We start from the raw sequence: 22,986 nt of genomic DNA, 5'->3' as shown, positions 1-22,986 counted from the left end.
CGTTCCTTGGCTCTCCTTCCTCAGGTGAGGAGCAGGCGCCGTGGGAAGGCGTTGGATAGCGCAGCGACCCGGCCGGGGTGCGTACGGGAGTGCAGCCTGGAAGACCACTGACCACTCAGCTCAGGGGCCCACCAGGCTCTCTCTTCCGGCGCCGTGGTCCCCGCGCCCCGCTGCGGGCTGCTAGCTGTGAGGCAGGGGGTGGGGGACAGGGAGAATCTCGACCCGCCCCGCCCGCGCAGCAATCCGACCCCGGGGCTAGGGGTCATTAGGCCCACGCAGTCGGGGCCTGGCAGGAGGGCCCCCGGCCGGCGTCCCCCAAACGGGCTCCGCGCGCGGTTTGCGCTCCGCGTCCTGCGGGGAGGCGGGCCCGCCCCCCTGAGCGCGCAGGCGCGCGCCGCGCGGGGCTCGGACCGCAGCTCGGCGCTGGGCGGCCGCACGCGGGCCTTGCAGGTAGGGACCCCGGGTGCGGGGCGCCGCGCCGCCCGGCCCCGCCCGGCAAAGCGAGCGCTCGGGTCTGCGGCCGCGGGGCGTTGCTCCTCCAGAGCGCCTCCGGCGGGGTGCAGGGGCCCAGGAGGAGGTTCGGGGAGCCTGAGTGCAAGGGGGTCTGGGCGGGTGCGGGGCTCGAGGGCAAGGCGAGCGCGTCCGCTGTGCTGCTGCTGGCGGCGATCGGGAGGGTGGGGAGGGAGGCGGCTTGGTTTTTAGAGAAATGCAGTCAATTAAGAGTTGTTCATTAATAGAAGAGAGGGTGTAGAGGGCGGGGCTTTGGTTTTCTTGAAATGGGTCATTTGGCAAACTTTCTCTTTCCTACCGTTAATTTCCAATTTTTATAACGGAAAATTGAATTATTATTATTATTTTGCCATAAAGGGAAAGAATAAAAAGAATTCCGCCATTTTGGCGTTTTAAAAAGTAACCGTTCTGCTGGGCTGACTGGTCAGTGACTGCCACGCCCGCCGCCGTCTACACTAGTCCCTGAAGGCGGGTACCCTGGAGCCCGCATCCATCCTCCCGAGTTCTGGCCGCAGCTGCAGCGGGGGGCGGGGCCGAGGCCCCAAGTCTGCGGCGCTCAGGCTCGCTGGGGCTCAGAGTGTGTGTTGTGGGTATCTGTCTGGGGCGGTAGCTCGCCACCCCCAACACCTAGAGCGAGGGCATTTATTGAGGGTCTGTTGTATGTGAGGTCTTGACGGGCAAGGGGTGGGAGATGCCTTGGCAGACAGTCCAAGAGAAAATAAACACGGACACATTCACTCAATAAATATTTATTGAACATCTGCTATGTTCTAGACACTAATCTGGGTTGGGAATCCAATGGTCGTTTTAGGTCGGGTTCCCTGGAAACAGACTCTGAGAGGGAGGTTTGAGTGTAGGTTTATCGGGGTGCCCTTGGGAACATCACCTGTAGGGGAGTGAAGACAGCAGGTTGGTTGGGCGGAGGAAGAAGTTGAACTGCTGATGTAGTCTGAACAGAGGGCTCCGCCTGTCCCAAGGGAAGTTCTGGAGGGAAGAAGGCCCTGCAGAGATGTCCCAAATTGAGCCAAGGGGGCGGGGCCTTCATACCCTGTATCAACTAGTGGGCAGATGGCTGCTTCCCGGAGAGGGCACTTGCTTCCCCTGGCTGAGGGCAGTTCAGAGAGGAGCTGACAGCTGAGGGCTGCCAGTGACAACCTTCGCAGTAGCCCGGGCCTCCCACTCTATCCCCTCCTCTTCCAGGCTCTGAGAGACACAGAAGGAGGAAATAGTCTTCTAGCCCCTAAGGCAAGAATGGCTAAGCCATTTATGGATTTCAGAAATATGTGTTTCTTCTTATGTTATTGATCACTCTTTACTCGCATCTCTCATTCATTCATTCACTGACTATGTGTGGGTGCAGGCTCTGGATCAGGCTCTTTGGTGCTTTGTTCTGTCCCGGGGAAGACACAAGTTAATGTATAGTTAGATTGTGGTGTAGTGGAGAACAGTAGAGGGAGCGATGAACTTTGTTTTGGGGGGTGGATTCTGGACCTTTCACAGAAGAGGTATCAAGCTGGATCTTGAAGGATGATCAGGAATTTTCCAGACATATGGGATCTGCTAAGGTACCAAGCAGAAGGATCAGCATGTGCACATAGAAGGCCACAGAAGTGGGGTTCTGAATCTGTGACCAAGCTGCAGCAGGGAGTGGATGGATTCCTGGCATCTGGCTCAGGCCTGGGAGCCGTGTCAGACTGGTTGTGTTGCTGTGTGGACCTAGAGGGACAAAGCTTATGAAAATTCTGTGTGAGCTGCAAATTTGGGGGCTGGTAGTGGTAGAGGAGAAGTGAATTCAAATCACAGAGAACGTAGTTCCAGGTCTCAGAGAAGTTAATGGTCCAGCTGGGGAAAAACACACACACAGTTGGTGCTGCTAGCCAGGAGCCCACAGCCACATGCGACGGGTCCCAAACATCACAGATGCGCTGGATCCTCTCCCCTCCTGCACTGTCAAGGACTTGTCTTCTAGAATTATTCTTTTTCCCCTGCTCTGTCAGTTTCTTCCTTTATAGGGTCATTTGCATCAACTACAAACATGCTGTAGCATCTTCTATTTAAAAAACAAAAAAACAAAACAAACTCCCCCTTCCCTGAGAACTCATCACTCTCCAAATACCATCCCCCACATCCATGTTCTCCTTCCCATCACAACTCCTTGAAAGAGTTGTTAGTCCTGTTGTTTCCACTACCTTTTCTCCCATCCCCCTACAAGGACCAATTCTTTCTGTCAGTTTCCCCACTAGAATGCAGACTCCATAATGGAGGTTTTTGTCTGTTTTGTTCATTACAAGTCTGCATTGCCTAGAACAGTGCCTGGCACATAGTAGATGCTCAATAAATATCGAACTAATCAATGATATCTCTCTAGAACCCACTCTGATCAAGTTTTTGTGCCCACAGCTCCTCTGAAATGGCACTTGTCAAGATTTCTGGTGATTTCTTTATTGCTAAAATGGTCAACGCTCAGCTCTCATCTGACTTGATCTGTCAGTGGCGTTGAACACCACTGAGCAGTCCCACTTTCTAGAAAACTTTCTTCCAGAAATTCCTCCAGGAGCCCAGATGCTTCTGGTTGTGCTTTGATGTCATTGCCAGCTCCTTCTCAGTCTCTTTGGCTAGATCTTCTTCCTCTTTCCAACCTATAAATTTTGGTGAGCTCCAAGGCTCCCACCTTTTTCTTTATACTGGGTTCTATAATTTTTTCCCCCCGTCTGTACAGGATGGTTTTTAAATTATAACTCCAGCCTTAACTTTATCCCTTATTTCTAGAATGTAGGCTTCATGAGAGCACTCTCTTGTTTGAGACTATTCGCAGGGCACAGAAGGATGCTGATACCTAGTTGGCCCTCCAATGTCTGCTGAAAAAAAGGCAGAAACCTGAACAGAAGGGCAACTCTCTCAACCACCCTCCCTTCATAGACCTGAAATATATGATAGGCTTTCAGACGGAATGGAATTCTTTCAGGAGTAACCATATTCACTCCTAAAGACTGCCAATGTTTTGAATAAAATGGTTAACTCTATTTAAAAGAACTTAAAATGGTACAACTATGTCAGCTGTGCAAAGCAAAATAATTGGAATTGAAATTCAGGGAATGCTATTATATTTTAACATTTTTTTGAAGCGGGGGAAGGGGGGAGAACAAACCTTGGTTTGACTGTTGCCTTAATTAATCAGGTTATATGTCTAAGCCTTTGCCTACCTGAATATACACTCTCTATCTACTATATAGGACCTACTCTGTATTTTAGGGAGGAAAAGCTGGAAGATAAATCAGTGCTCAAGAACAGCAGGAGGGAGGAATGAAAGGTGGGAAAGATAGCAACCATTGCAAGCTGATTTTGCCAGCAAGCAGCTTATTTGTTACTGGAGCTACCAAGCTCCTCAAAATTTCTGTTAAAAGGGAGTGAACTGGTATTTATTGAAGGCCTGCCGGTATCAAGACTTTACATATTTTTTCCATTTAATCTTCATCAGAGCCCTTCAAGATAGATACCATTACCCCCTTCATTTTACACATGAGGAAACTGAGGCTCAGGGAAGGTAAGCTACTTACTCAGAATCACAGGTATTAAGGGGGAGCTGAGATTCAAACTGACTTGTGTGTCTTAAGCCTACATCTATGTTCTTTCCTTTAAGCTGTATGCCAAAAGCCATTGTCAACACCTTAACATTGTCATTGTCAAAACCATTGTCAAAAGCCATTGTCAACAGCCATTGCTTTAACACCTTAAAGAAACCAAGTATCACTTACTCATACACACCTTTTTCCTTTTTTTTTGGCTGCACCGCCAGCTTGTGGGATCTTTGTTCCCCGACCAGGGACTGAACACGGCCCCCAGCAGTGGAAGCATGGAGTCCTAACCACTGGACCGCCAGGGAATTCCCTAGACTGTTTTTTTTTCTTTAATAAATTTATTTATTTATGGCTGCATTGGGTCTTCGTTGCTGCACGCGGGCTTTCTCTAGTTGTGGTGAGCCGGGGCTACTCTCCGTTGTGGTGCTCAGGCCTTTCATTGTAGTGGCTTCTCTTGCTGCGGAGCACGGGCTGTACGCGTGCCGACTTCAGTGGTCATGACACGCGGGCTCTAGAGCACAGGCTCAGTAGTTGTGGCGCATGGGCTTAGTTGCTCCACGGCATGTAGGATCTTCCCGGACCAGGGCTTGAACCCGTGTCCCCTGCACTGGCAGGTGGATTCTTAACCACTGCACCACCAGGGAAGCCCCCCATACTGCTTTTTATTAACAAGTTCAAATTACTGAAATCCAACACAGTACATACTGTGTGCCAGGGACTATTCTAAGTGCTAGGGATATAGCAATGGACAAGACAGATAAAGTCTCTGCCCTTGTGGAACTTACATTTATGTGGGGATGACTGATCAAACACAAATAAATAAATGAAGATCATTATTGATTATAGTGATGGACATAAAGGAAATCAACACAGTTATGAGATAAGAGATAGGGTGATGGGTGTGGTGCTTTAAACTGAGTAATCAGGAAAGACCTCTTCTGGGGACGTGACCGCTGAGCCGAGGCCTGCTGAAGGGGAAGGAGGCGGCCAAACATAGAGCTTGGGGGAGAGCATTCCAGGTGGAAGGAACAGCAAGGGCAAAGGCTCTGAGGTGCGAACGTTTGTCAAGCAATAGAAGGAAACCAGAATCTATCAAGGGTAGAGAACAAGGTGAAGGGTGGTGGAGGATGAGGTCAGAGAGGAAGGCAGAGGTTGGATTCTACACTGTAAAGCACTTCGATTTTATTCTAAGGGCAGCCAAGAGCCCTTGGGGAATTTTGGATAGGGAAATTATGTGATTTGGTTTACATTGTTAAAGATGGCTCTTAGTGGAGAATAGACTGTAGCAGGGGCTGGAGAGGAAGCAGGGAGATGAATTAGGAGGCAATTTCAGAAGTCCAAGGAGAGCTGATGGTGGTTGGGACTAGCATGGTGGTGATGGAGATGGGGGAAGTGGTCAGACTCTGAGATGTGTTTTGGAGGTGGAGGTGACAGGCTAATAGAATATGTAGGGACTTCCCTGGTGGTCCAGTGGTTAAGACTTCTCGCTTCCACTGCAGGGGGTGCGGGTTCGAACCCTGGTTGGGGAACTAAGATCCCACGTGCTGCGCAGCCAAAAAAAAAAAAGAAAATGTATAAAGTTGTTCTGTGCTAAACAATAGCTATGGCCAGCCCTGGTAGCTACTTAAAATTAAGTACAGTTAAACGAAATTTAAAATTCAGCTCCTCAGACATATGAGCCCCATTTCAAGTGCTGAGTAGCCTCATGTGGCTAGTGGCTACTGTGTTGGACAGTATAGGTATAGGACATTTCCATCATCACAGAAAACTCTACTGGACAGTGCTGGGAGGGCATCTAGGACAGTGGCCGACACATTTTAGGAGTTAAGTAAATGATAGGTATTAAGCACATTGTTATGTCACTAGGTCTTCTTTCTTATAAACTTACCTGTTCAACTAACTCTTAATTAAATGTCTCTACTGCCCTGGCTTTATTAAAGCAAAATCATGCACTGCCTGCGTTCTCATACACTACCTCTTTGCTCTTCAGATGCATACATTTCTTAAGCAGATGTTTGAGTGCCTACTCTGTGCTTGGGATTGGAGGGAGTGGTGGACAGGGGGCATAAAAGAACACGATCAGGAAATTTCATCTCCCAGGAAAATGAACGTATATGAGTGAAGGAGAATCTGGTACTTGAAGGCTCTGAATCCCCAGAGGGAGAAGGGAGTGATTCTATTGGGGATGGAGGTGGGGGTTGAGAAAGAGGGGAGTTTGGACTTGGCCTGGGCTGTGCCATGAGACAGCTGGCTGAGACAGCTGGCCAGACAGAACCTTGGCCTGAAACACACTGCCTGAGACTCCCTGGAGTGTGCACATCAGTCTATAAAGCATCCTCACACATGCCCGTCTTACAGAGACTGGGGGAGGTGCAGGGCCTGGCCAGAGCCCTCACCTGAGTGACCTGGATAGAGGCAGGAGCCAAACTTGATGCTGGGCTCCTAAAACACCCTACTCCCCTCAGCACTGAGGCTTTTCTCTGTGGGTGGGCGGCTCCTCCTCAAGGAGGCCTCTTACCTCCCTGATCGCCTTGGGGGCTGTGTTCCTTTTGTAGGCCTACCAGGATGGAGGGCCATGCTGAAATAGAGATGCTGAGGACACTGAAGGGGCCCTCCACAGGGGAGGTCAGCGTGCACCTGGTGGCCAGAGACAGCCCAGGTTCGGGCTCTCACCTGCCCGCTGCTGCCTTTATCATTCCAGGTGGGCATAGCCACGGGTCTGGGGAAGAGAAGCACCCACATACCTGCCCAAGCAGGTGTGGGTCCTGCGGAGGAGATGATACTTTTCACCTGCCTGCACACATGCATGGCAGGATTGGGGCAGGGCCACCAGGTTCATCTGTGTTGCGTCTGTCCGTGTATCTGTTCGCAGCCAGCTCGGCCACCCTTGGTCTGCCCAGCAGTGCCCTGGATGTGTCCTGCTTTCCGCGGGAGCAGATCCATGTGGGCACCCCGGAGCGAGTGGCTGGCAGCGTACCTGTCACCGCCACCGTTCTGCCACAGTTAAGCGCTGGGCCGGCGGCCAGCCCCAGCGCCAGCACAGTGCGGCTCCTGGAGTGGACCGAGGCCGCGGCCCCGCCTTCTCGGAGTGGCCTGCGGGTCAGTATCTGTGGGGATTGGGGGGGGGTCCAGCGAGCCGCAGCTGAGGGGCGGGGCCTGCGGGCCCGGAGGCGGGGCCTGAGGCGGAAGGTGGGGAAGCTGGACGAGAGGGAGGATTCTGGGGGTGGGACTTGGAGTGAGGGACTCTGGGGGCGTGGCTTGGAGTGCAGACCTCCCCAAACGAGACATTTGCGGGGCCCTAGGGGCGTGGCTTATGGGGAATGGGTTCCGGGGGCGTGGCTTGCAGTGAGGCGGCTGGAGAGGGACCATGCTGAGTAGGGGTGGGTCAAGGGCCAGTACAGGAGCCGTGGTCCTCTGACCCTCCGCACTCCAGTTCCAGATAAGCGAATACTCACCGCCGAACATGGTAGGAGCGGAGCAGCCCTCAAGCCCCGAGCTGCGGCGGGAAGGCGTGGCCGAGTACGAAGATGGCGAGGCCCTGGCGGGAGGTGGAGATGCGGGCCCCCAACAGCCGGGTAGGAGCCCCAGGCCCGAAGCTGGGCCCCTGCGGGATTAGGAGGAGCCCTGAACTCCCTGAGGAGCCAAGGCCAGGGGCGTGGCCCGAGGGGGCGTGGCCCGGGTGCCAGCAGATGTGCCCACGCCCACGGGTCGGTCTTGGGGCGGAGAAGGCTGTGGGCCGGTGGGGCGGGGTGGGAGGGGAAGTAGATGGGGCTGTCCAGTAGGGGAGCCCAAGGTGGGGGGACCAAAGGGGAGGCCAAGCGTGAACTCCGAGGTGGGCGGAGCCTGAGTGTGGAAGTGATGGGTGGGAGGCCTGAGACCCTTTTGGCCCCCTGCAGAAGACCTCCCCCAGGACCCTCCAGAAGATAACCCTCAGGACCCGCCAGAGGATGATGGCACCTGCCAATGCCAGGCGTGTGGGCCTCAGCAAGGCGCTGGTCCAGATCCTGGTGCCTCCAATGATGGCTGCCCCCAGCTGTTCCAGGAGCGGTAAGGGGGAGGGAACTCACCTCTTCTCTGCCTTCGGGCCTCAAAGCCCCACGCCTGTTCAGGGCTTAGGAGAGAGTGTGGATGGTGCAGGGTGGGTAGTTCTTTCCCTCAGGCTGCCCCTCCCTCAGGTCAGTCATAGTGGAGAACTCTTCAGGCCAGAACAACTCCTGCACCAGCGCTTCTGAGCTCCTCAAACCCATGAAGAAAAGGAAGCACAGGGAATATCAGAGCCTATCTGAGGAGGAGTCGGAGCCGGAGGCCATGGTAGGAAGAGGGCATGGGGAGGGTAGGGGGAGGCTAGAGGCTATACCTCAATTCCACTATCCCCTCCATTAATCCAGATCGTGGGGCTGGGCTAGAGAAGACACATAGTGACTCACTCATCATATTTTGGGGTCCCATCCTGAGTCAGATCCTGTACTTGGTTGGAGGGAAATAAATAAACCGCTCTCCTGTTTTTCTAGAGCTCCCATCTCAGTCTAGTGGCAGGGCTAAGTCACATTGACACGAATCAGTAACCAAGTAGATGTGCAGGCAGATGGAAAGCTTCATCACTGGAGCCCCATCTCTGAGCCAGAGGCCAGGGAGCACAGGGCTTTAGTTGCAGAGAAGCTGGAAAACACAGAGCATGAAAGTTCCACTGGGCAGGCAAAATTGGCACAGGGCAAGTATTTGTGTCCTCAGTTTCCCCACCTGGGAATGAGGAGAATTGTAGTCAGGCTGTGTAACTAGGGGGAGGGTGCGAATGTGAGTCTCTGCCCATGTGGTAAGGGACTGTCTGCCAGAGCTGTGTTCCTGCTCGTAGCCTAGAAGAATATCCATCTGTTTGGGGAAGAACACCATGTGACCAGAGAGCTAGGCAGGGGCCAGGAATAGAGGCTAAGGCTTCACGCCAATCCATGAGGACAGGAAGCTGGGATCTGGCTTGCCTTCCACAGGAGAAGCAAGAAGAAGGAAAGGATCCAGAGGGACAACCCACCACTAGCACCCCAGAAAGTGAGGAGTGGAACAGCAGCCAGCCTGGTATGATGGCCTGTGTATATATTATATTCATGTGTGTGTACACCTTTGGAAGCGTGAGGCTGGGAGTGTGGGTTACCATTGTGATGGTGTGTTGTACATATACAGATGACCATGAGTTAACATGTGTGTGACAGAGAGAATGAGAGAGAGAGAGAGAGAGACAGTGTTTTTGGTTTGTGCATCAGTATATGTGTGTTCTTGGGGGTTATACCATGTGTTTGTTTATCCTCTTTTATCCAGTTGTGAGTAGGCCTCACAATATCCAAAGACTTGAGCAGCCTTTAATGACACCATGTGGTGGTGTGAGCAAGTCTGTACTGGTCCTTGGTCTGACCTTGCTATTTGGGCCCCCATTCTGACCCTTCAGTTCTAAGAAAAGTGGAACAAAGATCATTCATAGTTAGCTCTGGCCCTCAGGTCTTTTCCATTGCCATCTCCACATTGCCATGTTACAACAGCCAACTGGAAACAAGTAACATTTATCACACTTATAATCACCTAGATACTGGGTAGCAATGTCTGTCTTCCTCCCTCACAACCGAATCTCTTCCGCTAAGCATTTGTATCCCTGGTCCTTAGTCCAGAGGCTGGTGTGGAGTACCCTCTCAATAAATGTTTGTTCAGTGGGTGAATGGAGGAGTTGTATGTTGGTGCTTCCCCTTGGACCATGGCTCCGTTGCATGAGTTCACTGTCTTTCCCGTCCCAGGGAGAACCAGAGAGCGAGGTCAGTTCTAGGACATCATTCTGCCTTGATGGATCCAGTGCCACACAGAGGAGCGCAGTCTGTGTCCAGGGCTCTGAACACTATGGTGCCTATTCCGTATTTTGCCCATCTTAGCCAAACCAGATTGTCACCGCTGTCTCTCTCACCCGAGGCTGTCGTATCAGAAGCCAAAGTCTTAGCTCTCATTGGTTTATGGCATCTTAAGTCTTAACTAGAGGAAGGAGTGAGTGTCTAACTGCTGTTGGCTCAACTGCTCTATCTTTCTTAAGGAAATACATTCTTTTTTTGCTGTTGGGGTCCGCACTGTGTGGCTTGTGGGATCTTAGTTCCCCGACCAGGGGTCGAAGCTGGGCCGTCGGCAGTGAGAGCGTGGAGTCCTAACCACTGGATCTCCAGGGAATTCCCTGCCCAGAAATACATTCTGAACCCAGCATTTGTTTAGCTGGGTCCTGTTGACCAGTCTAAAGTTATCTTTTGCTTCGTACATTTCACCATCTCAACTGTGAACATTAGTGTGGCATTGGTTTCTGGATAGTTTCTCCCTTCCGCCTTTTTTCAAGGGAGGAAACTTTGTCAGTAGACAGAAGTTTGCATTTATGGCTAAAATCTTTTCCCACTCATTTTTGGGATCTTTGGGGAGAAGAATAGAGGTAGAGGTGGAGGTGGCAGGGCTGCTTGCATGTCCTGTGTGTGTGGATAATCTGTACTTTATCTACATTCTGTTTGGCAGTTTGATGGCTACCCTATTGGATTCATGTTCTACAGACCTGACGTATCTAGACCTGATGGAATGTTCCAATAGTTTAAGAGTTAGAACCATGTAACTCACGTACACACACTCAGCCTTATCTCCCATATATCTCCTTCACCTTTTCAATTGTTTTGTGTGAAGCATCATTTTCTTTTTTTAAATGTATTTATTTATTGGCTGTCTGGGGTCTTTGTTGCTGCCTGTGGGCTTTCTCTAGTTGCGGCGAGCAGGGACTACTCTTTGTTGCGGTGCGTGGGCTTCTCATTGCTGTGTCTTCTCTTGTTGTGGAGCACGGGCTCTAGGTGCGCAGGCTTCAGTAGTTGTGGCATGTGGGCTCCGTAGTTGTGGCTCACGGGCTTAGTTGTTCCATGGCATGTGGGATCTTCCCGGACCGGGGCTCAAACCCATGTCCCCTGCATTGGCAGGCAGATTCTTAACCACTACACCACCAGGGAAGTCCAATGAAGCATCATTTTCTAACACACCATTGCAAAAGTCTTTATAATTTATATAGTCGTTAATAGCTATTCTGATAATTTTAACAGTTACTGATATTCTCATTTCATCTCTCACCTGCCCATATCCAGGTCAAGTATCTGCAGTGGCACTCTTTGGGGTCAACTTGTTATAGCCTTTTCAGATTCAGAGCAATGCTACAAGCATCCTGTTCTATTTCGTTATAGTTACTTTAGACATATATTTTTACCCATTTTGAATTGAGTTATTGTCTTAATTATTTGAATTAATTGTTATTAATTCTTTATATATTCTGCATACAAGTCCTTTGTCAGATTATATTACAAATATTTTCTCCCAGTCTTTGGCTAGCTTTTTTGTTTTCTTCTGAATGATGTCTTTTGAGGAACAGAAAGTTTTCATTTTGATGATGTCTAACATATCCATTTTTTTTACAGTTAGTGCTTTATACATATTTTTACAAGAAACAGCTTTTTTTTTTTTTTTGCCACGATGCGCACCTTGTGGGATCTCAGTTCCCCGACCAGGGATCGAACCGGGCCATGGCAGTGAAAGCTTGGGATCCTAACCACTAGGCCACCAGGGAACTCCCAAGAAACAGCTTTTTAATAGGTTTATAGAGATATAATTCACATACCATATAGTCCACCCATTTAAAGTGTACAATTCAGTGGTTTTTAGTTGATTCACAGAGTTGTATAGCCATTATCACAATCAATTTTAAAACATTTTCATCACTCCAAAGAGAAACCCTGTACCCATTAATTGACATTCCCCTCAAACCACCAATTCCCATCCAGCCTTAGGCAACCACCAATCTATTTTCTGTATATATGGATTTGCCTATGCTGGGCATTTCATATAAATGGGATCATATAACATGTGGTCCTTTGTGACTGGCTTCTTTCACTTAGCACAGTGTTTTCATGGTTTATCCATGTTGTAGCATGTATCAGTACTTCATCCCTTTTTTTTCCATCTCTTTTTTATTGCTGAACAATATTCTATTGTATGGATATATCACACTTTATTTATCAATAGATGGATATATGGGTTGTTTCCACTTTGGGGCTATTATGAATAACGCTGATATGAACATCTGTGTACAAGTTTTGTCTGGACATAAGTGTTCATTTCTCTTGGGTATATACCTAGGAGTGGAATTGCTGGGTCATATGGTAACCCTATGTTTAGCCTTTTAAGGAACTGCTAGACTGTTTTCCAAAGTGGCCGTACCATTTTATATACCCACCAGCAGCATATAAGCGTTCCAGTTTATCCACATTCTCACCAAGCCTTGTTATTAACTGTCTTTTTGATTATAGCCATCCTAGTGGGTATGGAGTGGTATCTCTGTGGTTTTTTAAAAAATAAATTTAATTATTTATTTGTTTGTTTCTTTTTGGCTGCGTTGGGTCTTCGTTGTTGCACGCAGGCTTTCTCTAGTTGCAGCGAGTGGGGGCTACTCTTCGTTGCAGTGCGTGGGCTTCTCATTGCAGTGGCTTCTCTCTGTTGCGGAACGCGGGCTCTAGGTGCGTGGGCTTCAGTAGTTGTGGCACGTGGGCTCAGTAGTTGTGGCTCACAGGCTCTAGAGCATAGGCTCAGTAGTTGCAGTGCACGGGCTTAGTTGCTCCGTGATATGTGGGATCTTCCCGGACCAGGGCTTGAACCATGTCCCCTGCTTTGGCAGGCGGATTCTTTACCACTGCACCACCAGGGAAGTTCCTCTCCTTGTGGTTTTGATTTGCATTTCCCTGATGGCTAATGATGTTGAACATCTTTTCATATACTTGTTGGCCATTTATATATTCTCTTTGGAGAAATATTTATTCAGATCCTTGCCATTTTCAAATTGGTTATAAGAAACACATTTCCTATCAAAATACAAGGAGTGCCATGCAGAGTTGGGGAACAAGTTGAGAATATAAGTGTGTGATTCAGTACAAGACATTGATCAGTATGCCGCTTGCAGCAGTGCCCTCTTAAATTTACATGCAAAATTCTGTGAATTGCTCATTTTCCTGGGGAGGTGGTCCATGGCTTTCATTAGATTTTGAAAAGAGTCCTTTTTTTTTTTTTGCGGTACGCGGGCCTCTCACTGTTGTGGCCTCTCCCATTGCGGAGCACAGGCTCTGAACGCACAGGCTCAGCGGCCATGGCTCACGGGCCCAGCCGCTCTGCGGCATGTGGGATCTTCCCGGACTGGGGCACGAACCCGTGTCCCCTGCATCGGCAGGTGGACTCTCAACCCCTGCGCCACCAGGGAAGCCCACAGAGTCCATTTATACTCCGTAGAAACTGAGGGCTGGATAAACAGTAGAGCACAGCATTATGGAGCCCAGCCTCTTGAGTTTGGTATTCCCAGGCATAGATCCCTTATACTTTTGGAACACAAGTAACAGGTTCTTCATTAAGCATTCTGTCTTAAAATGAACTGATTATGAATTGGCTAACCATGCTCTCTAAGAAGTAGGTAAATACAGAGATGTATCTGTAGCAATTTAAAATGAAAAGACCCAGCCAATGGTGGCATCCTGATGACTGCTTGTCATCAGTTGTTCTTTTTTTTTTTTTAATTAATTAATTAATTAATTAATTTTTGGCGATATTTTGGCCTCTCACTGTTGTGGCCTCTCCCATTGTGGAGCACAGGCTCTGGACGTGTAGGCTCAGCAGCCATGGCTCACGGGCCCAGCCGCTCCATGGCATGTGGGATCTTCCCAGACCGGGGCACGAACCCGTGTCCCCTGCATTGGCAGGCAGACTCTCAACCACTGCGCCACCAGGGAAGCCCCCATCAGTTGTTCTTGAACCATGGTGTTCTGTTCTTCTCTTTACATTTTTTTGTCTTTCCTGTTGACCTTCCAGTGGAAGGTCTGGCTAGAACCATTAATTTGGGAATTATCTCTACTGAAAAAACTGAAACCATGCTGAAGAAGCTTCCAGAGAGAAGATGGGAGGGAAGTACTATATTGATTTCTAGGGATCCACCATTAATGAGCAGGGTTAGGGTGGGAGAAAGAAAAACCGGTAATGGAAGTAGAAGAGGTGGAAGATACAGCCAAGAAGGTACAGCAAGAAGGAAATGCTGAGATGGAACAGGTGGTTGGTAGCACATGGAGATCAAGAGAGTTGAGTAATAAGACAAGATCATTGGATTGTGGCCCTGGTGACTCAAGAGAGCAATTTCATTCATGTGTAGAAGTGGGCTTAAGACTGGGAGATTAAGAAGGGAATTCGTCAAAAGAACGTTAAAGTTCTTCACAATATCCCTTTATCTTTTTGAAGTCTGCAGGATATGTAGTGATATCCCTTTTAAAATTTCTCCTATTATTACGTGTGCCTTCTCTCTGTTTCTTTTTCCCCCCAGCTTTATTGAGATATAATTGTCATGCAACATTGTGTAAGCTTAAGGTATACAACATGTTGATTTGATATATTCATATATTGCAAAATGGTTACCACTATAGCATTACCTGTTCACATTACATAATTACCATTTCTTTTTTATGGTGAGAACATTTGAGATCTACTCTCTTAGCCACTTTCAAGTATATAATACAGCATTATTAACTCTAATCACTATGCTATATATTAGGTCCCCAGAATTTATTCATCTTATAACTGAAAGTTTGTATCCTTTGACCAACATCTTCCCTTTCCCCTTATCCCCTCCCAAAGATTCCTTTTTTTTTTCCCAAAGATTTTTTTTTTTTTTTTTTTGGCTGCATTGGGTCTTTGTTGCTGCGTGCGGGCTTTTCTCCAGTTGCGGCGAGCAGGGTCTACTCTTCGTTGCGGTGCGCGGGTTTCTCACTGTGGTGGTTTCTCTTGTTGTGGAGTAGGGGCTCTAGGTGCGCGGGCTTCAGCAGTTGTGGCACGTGGGCTCAGTAGTTGTGGCTCACGGGCTCTAGAGCGCAGGCTCAGTAGTTGTGGCACACGGCTTAGTTGCTCCGTGGTATGTGGGATCCTCCCAGACCAGAGCTCGAACCCATGTCCCCTGCATTGGCAGGCAGATTCTTAACCACTGTGCCACCAGGGAAGCCCCCAAAGATTCTTAATCAGTCTGGCCAGAGCCTTATTAATTTTATTTGTCTTTTCTTTTTTATTTCCCTTCTTTGATTTTCTTGGAGCTTAATTTACCTTTTTTTTTCTAACTTCATGAGACAGATTAATTTTAATTTTCAGATTTAATTAATTTCAGCCTTCTTTCTTTTTAATATGTTCATTTATGGCTGTCATTTCCCTCTAAATACTCCTTTGGCTGCATCTCACAGAGGTTTTTTTTTTTTTAATTGAGATATTAGTTTTGGATGTACAACCTAATGATTTGATATTTGTATATATTGTGAAATGATGACCACAATAAGTCTAGTTAACACCCATCACCACACATAGTTAGAATTCTTTTTCTTGTAATGAGAGCTTTTGAGATCTACTCTCTTAGCAACTTTCAAATACACAGTACAGTGTTTTGATTTTTTTTCTTTGTTTTTTTGGCTGCGTTGGGTCTTAATTGAGGCATCTGGGATCTTTCACGGTGGTGCAGGCTCTTCATTGAGGCACGGGGCTTCTCTCTAGTTGTGGCTTGCGGGTTTTCTCTTTCTAGTCATGGCGCGCGGGCTCCAGGGTGTGTGGGCTCTGTAGTTTGTGGTACACGGGGTCTCTTGTTGGGGCGGGCAGGCTTAGTTGCCCCGTGGCATGTGGGATCTTAATTCCCTGACCAGGGATCAAACCCAGGCCCCCTGCATTGGAAGGCAGGTTCTTTACCACTGGACCACCGGGGAAGTCCCTACAATACAGTGTTATTAACTATAGTCACTATGCTGTACATTACATCCCCACATAGTTTTTGATATGTAGTATTTCCATTATTGTGCTTTTGTTTAACAAACACTAAGTGCCTACTATGTATCAGGCACTGGGCTAGGTACTAAGAGTTCAGAGTAAGCAAAACACAATACCAGCCCTTAAAGAGCTCACAGTCTAGCTGCAGAGAGAGCTATTTTGTAATAGTGGTATGTAGATACAAAGGACCTTCAAAGAAGAAACACCTCCTCATGTAATCGAGGAAGGCTCTACGGGGTAGGTGGGTGAATTCAATCCACTTATCCATGCATCCACCTATGCATCCAACTATCCTTCTAGTCGTTCATTTAACAAACATTTGGTGAGCATCTATTCTGTGTGAAAACCCTGTGCTAGGGCTTCCCTGGTGGCGCAGTGGCTGAGAGTCCACCTGCCGATGCAGGGGACACAGGTTCGTGCCCCAGTCCGGGAGGATCCTACATGCCGCGGAACGGCTGGGCCTGTGAGCCATGGCCGCTGAGCCTGTGCGTCCGGAGCCTGTGCTCCGCAACAGGAGAGGCCACAACAGTGAGAGGCCTGCGTACCACAAAAAAAAAAAAAAAAAAAAAAAAGCTTCTTCCTGAGTGACAAACCACTCCACACCAGAATGACCCAGAGCAATAGCCAAGCGAGCCAGAGCTAGGCAGAGCGAGAATCCAGATCAGACAGACGTCGTGGAGACCTAGGAAGGATCCAGTATTTCATAAGGATCTTTTACGCACAGCATCTCACTTGCTCTTCCTGATGACCCTCTCTGGTAGACAAAGTGATCTGCATGTGACAGATGACAAAATTGAGGCACGGAAGTTTCTAGAAGAAGCTGGAGCTATTCACCCAAGCGATATGAATTGATTGTGGCAAATTTTTTCAGGCTGACGTTGGGAGCTTACCTTACATGTTGCCAGCTTTTCCCATCTTTAAAGGATGTTTCGCCTCTGTGTTGGAGGCCAGGACTCCATCTCAGGCTAAATTGAAGGTCCCACAGGGGGGATTCAGCTCCCCCTCCCCAGGACCTGGAGACTCCGAGGGCTGTAGGCTCTGACCAAAGTACGTGTGTGTGAGTGTGTGTTTGTGTGCACTCTGTGTGTATGTCTGGGGTGTGTGTGTGGAATCAGTCTCTACTCTGTGGGCACGCCAAGCACACATACATCCATTTTGTCTCTGTGTGAGCCTATCAGTGCTCAGAGGAAGAAGAATCGGGAACAGGGGGTTTCTTCTTTCTGTGTGGTCTCTTCTGTTTCTTCCTCATTGCATGTTTTCCTCCCATCTCCCTTTTTCCTCTTCTTTCCCGGTGAGCTTAGGTGTTGCTGTGATTAAGTCCTCTGGCTCAAGATTTGTCACGCAGCTTCGTCCCTCTGTGGTTGAGACTCTAACCTCTGTTAGTCGCTCCCTAATCCGAAGTGCTTTTGCTGACAGTGGACTGGGGTGGGACGGGGCGGACAGAATTTGGTACAGCCCGCTGTGTGCGGCGCCTCATGGCTGAGTGGTTCCCGAGGGCAGCACGTAATCACAGACAAAAGTTTGTTTTGGAGGTTAAGGTAGAGTTGGGTTGGAAGATAGTATTTGAGGAGCAGCCCAGGGGTCAGCCTGTCTGTCTCCTGCCCACAGCCTCAGGGGAGAAGAAGGAAGGCTGGTCGTGGGAATCCTACCTTGAGGAACAGAAGGCCGTCACTGCCCCCGTCAGCCTCTTCCAGGACGTGAGTCATGTACTTTCCCCCTAGGAAGAGCTTGTCTTCCCAGTCCAGGGACTCACCACCAAACTCAGGCCTTCTGGTGTCTTCTGTGTCTGACATCCCTCAAAGAACTTGCAGAATGGAAGGTGGAAAGACTCGTTAGGGGCCCAGAGTAGAAAAGGGCTCACTGTAAGGGGCTTCCTCGGTGGGAAGAAATAGGGGAGTGGGACCCAGGCTCACCCATCACTGGGCCTGCAGACTTTTGAGTTCTGGTGCTTTCTAATCAGTTCTGATCTTTCCATGACTTGGGTAAGAGAGAGCCCTGAGATCCCTTTTTTTTTTTTTTTTTTTTTTTTTTGCGGTACGCGGGCCTCTCACTGTTGTGGCCTCTCCCGTTGCGGAGCACAGGCTCCGGACGCGCAGGCTCAGCGGCCATGGCTCATGGGCCCAGCCACTCTGCGGCATGTAGGATCCTCCCGGACCGGGGCACGAACCCGTGTCCCCTGCATCAGCAGGCGGACTCTCAACCACTGCACCACCAGGGAAGCCCTGAAATCCATTTTTCGAGGGACCTAGGAGCTAGTCTGTCCTGCTTTGGATCCCTGCACTAAAGAGCCCCAAATAAGTTACCCCTTTGGTAGTACAGGGCAGGTGGAGCCCAAAGGCAGTTCCTTTGCCCCAAGCGCACTAAGCAAGGGTAAGGCTGGAGGAAAGCTGAGCCCTCTCCCATCTGTGCGTTGACAGTACCAGGTGGTCACTCATAACAAGAATGGCTTCAAACCGGGCATGAAGTTGGAAGGCATTGACCCTCAGCACCCAAGCATGTACTTCATCCTCACCGTGGCTGAGGTGAGCTGAGGCTGGCACCCCCATCCTGGTGATGCCTCTCAGGATGGCTTGAAGGAGCCAGCCAGGGGCACGGAGGGCCCGGGCTCAGATGAGCGGGGCACTGCACTGCCCTCAGAAAGGAGAGGGGAATGCGCAGAAAGCTAAAAATCGAACAAAAAGCAGGCGAAGGGTCGGGGTGGTGAAATTACTGAGGAGGTGCGCTCCTGAGGGCGGGGATGGTGGCATGAGTCCAACAAGGCCCTTGTCCTTTTAGGAGCTCACAGTTGTGTGGGAATCAGCCAGATAAACAGCCACAGCCCGCAGGGGTGATGACAGATGTGAGCAGGGGGGCACTGAGGGGACAGGAGCGGCTTCAGAGAGGAAGGGCCTCCACTGCTGAGTCTTGAGAGATGAGTTGTGAATGGATAGGATGTTCCAGGCACAAGAGGCAAAGCGAGCAGAAGCACTGGGGCGTGGAATGCCACGTTCAAGGGCGCCATGCTCAAGGAGCCGCCATCAGCTTGCTGAGGTCTGAGCAGTGAGAGAAGGTAGCAGAAGGAAAGGTCCCCGGGGGCCCTGAGCAGGCCTGAGCCTTGGTCACTGCCCTTGGGATTCTCTCCAGGGTTCAAAGGGACCAGAGAGTGCCTTAGAATCTACCTGTCTTGTGCCCAGAGCTCAGGGCTCATGAGTATGTGAACCATCCTCATTGCAGGATGGGAGGGTGTGGGGCAAAGTGCAGGATGCAGGGAAACCTGGGGGTGAGGAGGGGTGGAGTGGGGAACCTGCTAGCACCAGAGCCCCTGAGCCGCCAGGCTGGGCCAGGAGAGGTGAGGGAAGGGGAGTGCAGCAACTGCTTCCCTCCCTCCCCCTCATGGGGCCAGGTATGTGGCTATCGCCTACGTCTGCACTTCGATGGGTATTCGGAGTGCCACGACTTCTGGATCAACGCCAGTTCCCCTGACATTCATCCCGCTGGCTGGTTCGAGAAGACGGGGCACAAGCTGCAACCCCCCAAAGGTAAGGCCTAGCTGGGTTGGTCCCAGTGAGGCAGTGAGCCTCCCAGACCTGCCCCCACCCCTTCCTGGTGGTGCCTCCTTCCCTGTTCCCATTGCACAGCCAGCCTCTCTGCATCTCATCCTGCTATGCCTCGGCCCCAGGGCTTCTGCTTTGCCCTTGCCCTTTGAGCAGACATCCACCCAGGTTGTGTCCTGCTTCGGCAGGGGTTCCCTGGGCAGGTTCTCGAGGCTTGTGGGGCCCTCAGGCCTGCCTGATTCTGCTGCTTCAGTGTGGGGTGCGCACGCCATGGCCCAGCCTCTGTCTGCACGGCGCTCTGTTCTTCCCCCCGAGGGGCCTAGGTTACAAGGAGGAGGAGTTCAGCTGGAGCCATTACCTGCGCAGCACAAGAACCCAGGCTGCCCCCAAGCACCTGTTTGTGAACCAGAGCCACGTGAGTGCCCCTGAGCGAGCGGACATGTGCCTCCCAGGATAGAGTCACTGCAGCCAGCCAGGCTCTCTGACTCAGCAGACAAGCACTCATCTACGGGTGCCCCCAGCTGGGCTCTGGACCTCACCAGATGGGAGGGGCCCACTGGGCAGGCCCAGGGCCAGAGGAGGAAGCTGATTACGGGGTTCCCTCAGTTTCCTCCCTCCTCCCTACCGCTGAAATCCTCTCCTCCGCACATCCCCCTCCGAGCCTGGGCACTGAGGTGTCATTCTTCTTTTTGGCTTGGGTTTCTCTGAAGTTCTTGGTGTCAGGTCCAAGCCTCTATTCTGGGAGTGGCTTTTTCCTTCCTTTTGACCAACACTGAGGCTTTCCCATTTGGTTCCAACACTCACCCCTTTGTCCTTCTCTCTGTTCAAGGCAGCCAGCAACTTTATCCCGCAGCTAAAATATCTCCTAATCCCAAGCAAAAGGTTTGAGAGATATATAGGGAACTCCCAGTACAACTGTTACCATATGGAAAGCCCAGGGTCCCCGTGGGCCAGGGGCTGTACCATGCTGTCCAGGAATGGGCAGGTACCCCCAGCCCCAGTCCAGCCCCAGAGATCATACTTAGAGGTTCCCATGTGACCGGTGGGCTTCTACCAGCTATTGTGACGGGGGATGCAGATTTTTAAATCAAACTGTTTAAGTCCTGTCCCCACCATTGACCGGCTTTGTGGTCCTGGGCAAGTCACTTAATTTATAAAATGGGGGTGATAACACCCATCTCCCTAGGGCTGTGGTAAAGATTGAGGGAGGTGATGGTTTTTGGAGTTCATGCCCGACACGTGGCAGGTGCCTCCCTGCCCTCCCTCCCCGCTCCCTGCCTCACATGTCAACTCCTCTTTCTTGGCCACCCCACTGTGGACCCACCTGCCTCAGGCCAACCTGGGCCAGGCTTGTCTGGGGAGGGGAGGCTTGTGCTCAGCCTGGCAGACTCTTTGGGTGAGTGTGTAGCCTCATGTTAGTCAGTCATCTTCTGCAACAGTGAGACTTCCTCTGAGAGTCCCTTGGAGGCCAGAAATCCCTGAGTGGCTCAGGGCTGGGGTTTATGATTCTACCCCGGAGGGACCCTCTTTCTCAGCCTCTTTCTCCCGCCCTCCTCCCTGCCCACCCGCCAGGCACGACCCTCAGGGAACCTACCTCTCTTCCTTTGCCAGTGGGTCCTGGGCCAGCACAAGCCAGCCTGGACCTGGCCGTGGCAGCCCCTCTTCTTGCCCCCAGAGTCCCCCACCCCTGGGCTTCCAGGTGGGCATGAAGCTGGAGGCCGTGGACCGCATGAACCCATCCCTCATCTGTGTGGCCAGTGTGACCGACGTGGTGGACAGCCGCTTCCTGGTGCACTTTGACAACTGGGATGACACTTATGACTACTGGTAGTTGGAGGACCCAGTCTTGGCCCTGGGGGGTGGGGACGGGGATGGGGAGGGGATGGCGGGGGCGGGAGGCTTCACGTAGACCCAGCCCAGCCCTGACATATTGCTCGGGGGACAATTGACTGCCCTGTGGATTTGATCTACCTCATTTATTAATATGATGGCAATTAAATATTTCATCTAAAAGTACCAAGGTTAAGATGAGAAAACCCCTGTGACCCATGATTGTCCCTGAGATATTAAGGTTCTGTTAGAGTTTTTAGTTACTGTTGGAATTTTCTGACTCTCTCACCTCATCTGTCTCACACTCATTCAGAAGTAACATGAGGGTGTGCCCTGTCGCCATGATCTCATAGGACAGCAGACTTAGGACCTCAAAGTTTCATCTGGGACAGTGAATAATTCTTTTTTTTTTAAATTTAATTTTATTTATTTTTTATACAGCAGGTTCTTATTAATCATCCATTTTATACATATTAGTGTATACATGTCAATCCCAATCTCCCAATTCATCCCACCACCACCACCCCCGCCACTATCCCCCCTTGGTGTCCATACGTTTGTTCTCTACATCTGTGTCTCTATTTCTGCCCTGCAAACCAGTTCATCTGTACCATTTCTCTAGGTTCCACAGATATGCATGAATATACGATATTTGTTTTTCTCCTTCTGATTTACTTCACTCTGTATGACAGTCTCTAGATCCATCCACGTCTCTACAGATGACCCAGTTTTGCTCCTTTTTATGGCTGAGTAATATTCCATTGTATATATGTGCCACATCATCTTTATCCCTTCGTCTGTCGGTGGACATTTAGGTTGCTTTCATGACCTGGCTATTGTAAATAGTGCTGCAATGAACATTGGAGTGCATGTGTCTTTTTGAATTATGGTTTTCTCTGGGTATATGCCCAGTAGTGGGATTGCTGGATCATATGGTAATTCTATTTTTAGTTTTTTAAGGACCCTCCATACTGTTCTCCATAGTGGCTGTATTAATTTACATTCCCACCAACAGTGCAAGAGGGTTCCCTTTTCTCCACACCCTCTCCAGCATTTGTTGTTTGTAGATTTTCTGATGATGCCCATTCTAACTGGTGTGAGGTGATACCTCGTTGTAGCTGTGATGTTCATTTCTCTAATAATTATGATGCTGAGCAGCTTTTCATGTGCTTCTTGGCCATCTGTATGGCTTCTTTGGAGAAATGTCTGTTTAGGTCTTCTGCCCATTTTTGGATTGGGTTGTTTGTTTTTTTAATATTGAGCTGCATGAGCTGTTTATATATTTTGGAGATAAATCCTTTGTCCATTGAGTCGTTTGCAAATATTTTCTCCCATTCTGAGGGTTGTCTTTTTATCTTGTTTGTAGTTTCCTTTGCTTTGCAAAAATTTTTAAGTTTCATTAGGTCCCATTTGTTTATTTTTGTTTTTATTTCCATTACTCTAGGAGGTGGATCAAAAAAGATCTTGCTGTGATTTATGTCAAAGAGTGTTCTTCCTATGTTTTCCTCTAAGAGTTTTATAGTGTCCGGTCTTACATTTAGGTCTCTAATCCATTTGGAGTTTAGTTTTGTGTATGGTGTTAGGGAGTGTTCTAATTTCATTCTTTTACATGTAGCTGTCCAGTTTTCCCAGCACCACTTCTTGAAGAGACTGTCTTTTCTCCGTTG

At 49.7% G+C, this 22,986-nt stretch overlaps 1 protein-coding gene across 14 annotated transcripts in view; it reads left to right on the top strand.

Moving 5' to 3' along the window:
- Window positions 1-424: 424 nt before the first annotated feature.
- The window catches only part of L3MBTL1 (L3MBTL histone methyl-lysine binding protein 1), a 38,823-nt gene continuing 16,261 nt past the window's right edge, over window positions 425-22,986 (top strand). For 8 of the 14 annotated variants that reach the window (XM_081257353.1, XM_081257357.1, XM_081257349.1 and 5 more), the window contains exons 1-12: window positions 425-450; window positions 6,644-6,789; window positions 6,961-7,187; window positions 7,522-7,663; window positions 7,985-8,135; window positions 8,264-8,399; window positions 9,074-9,158; window positions 17,565-17,653; window positions 18,374-18,478; window positions 19,339-19,474; window positions 19,678-19,904; window positions 21,165-21,316. In XM_081257353.1, the coding sequence (XP_081113479.1) occupies window positions 6,654-6,789; window positions 6,961-7,187; window positions 7,522-7,663; window positions 7,985-8,135; window positions 8,264-8,399; window positions 9,074-9,158; window positions 17,565-17,653; window positions 18,374-18,478; window positions 19,339-19,474; window positions 19,678-19,904; window positions 21,165-21,316 (1,586 nt within the window). In that variant the 5' untranslated portion in view covers window positions 425-450; window positions 6,644-6,653. Of the gene's footprint in view, window positions 451-4,014; window positions 4,055-6,643; window positions 6,790-6,960; window positions 7,188-7,521; window positions 7,664-7,984; window positions 8,136-8,263; window positions 8,400-9,073; window positions 9,159-17,564; window positions 17,654-18,373; window positions 18,479-19,338; window positions 19,475-19,677; window positions 19,905-21,164; window positions 21,317-22,986 lie in introns of those variants that run through there. The other 6 variants (XM_081257351.1, XM_081257359.1, XM_081257352.1 and 3 more) reach the window with 3 other exon arrangements.

The sequence above is a fragment of the Mesoplodon bidens genome, assembly GCF_964165515.1.
Source record: "Mesoplodon bidens genome assembly, chromosome: 15".
Classification (NCBI taxonomy): Eukaryota; Metazoa; Chordata; class Mammalia; order Artiodactyla; family Ziphiidae; genus Mesoplodon; species Mesoplodon bidens.
This window is presented reverse-complemented; position numbering and strand designations above follow the sequence as displayed.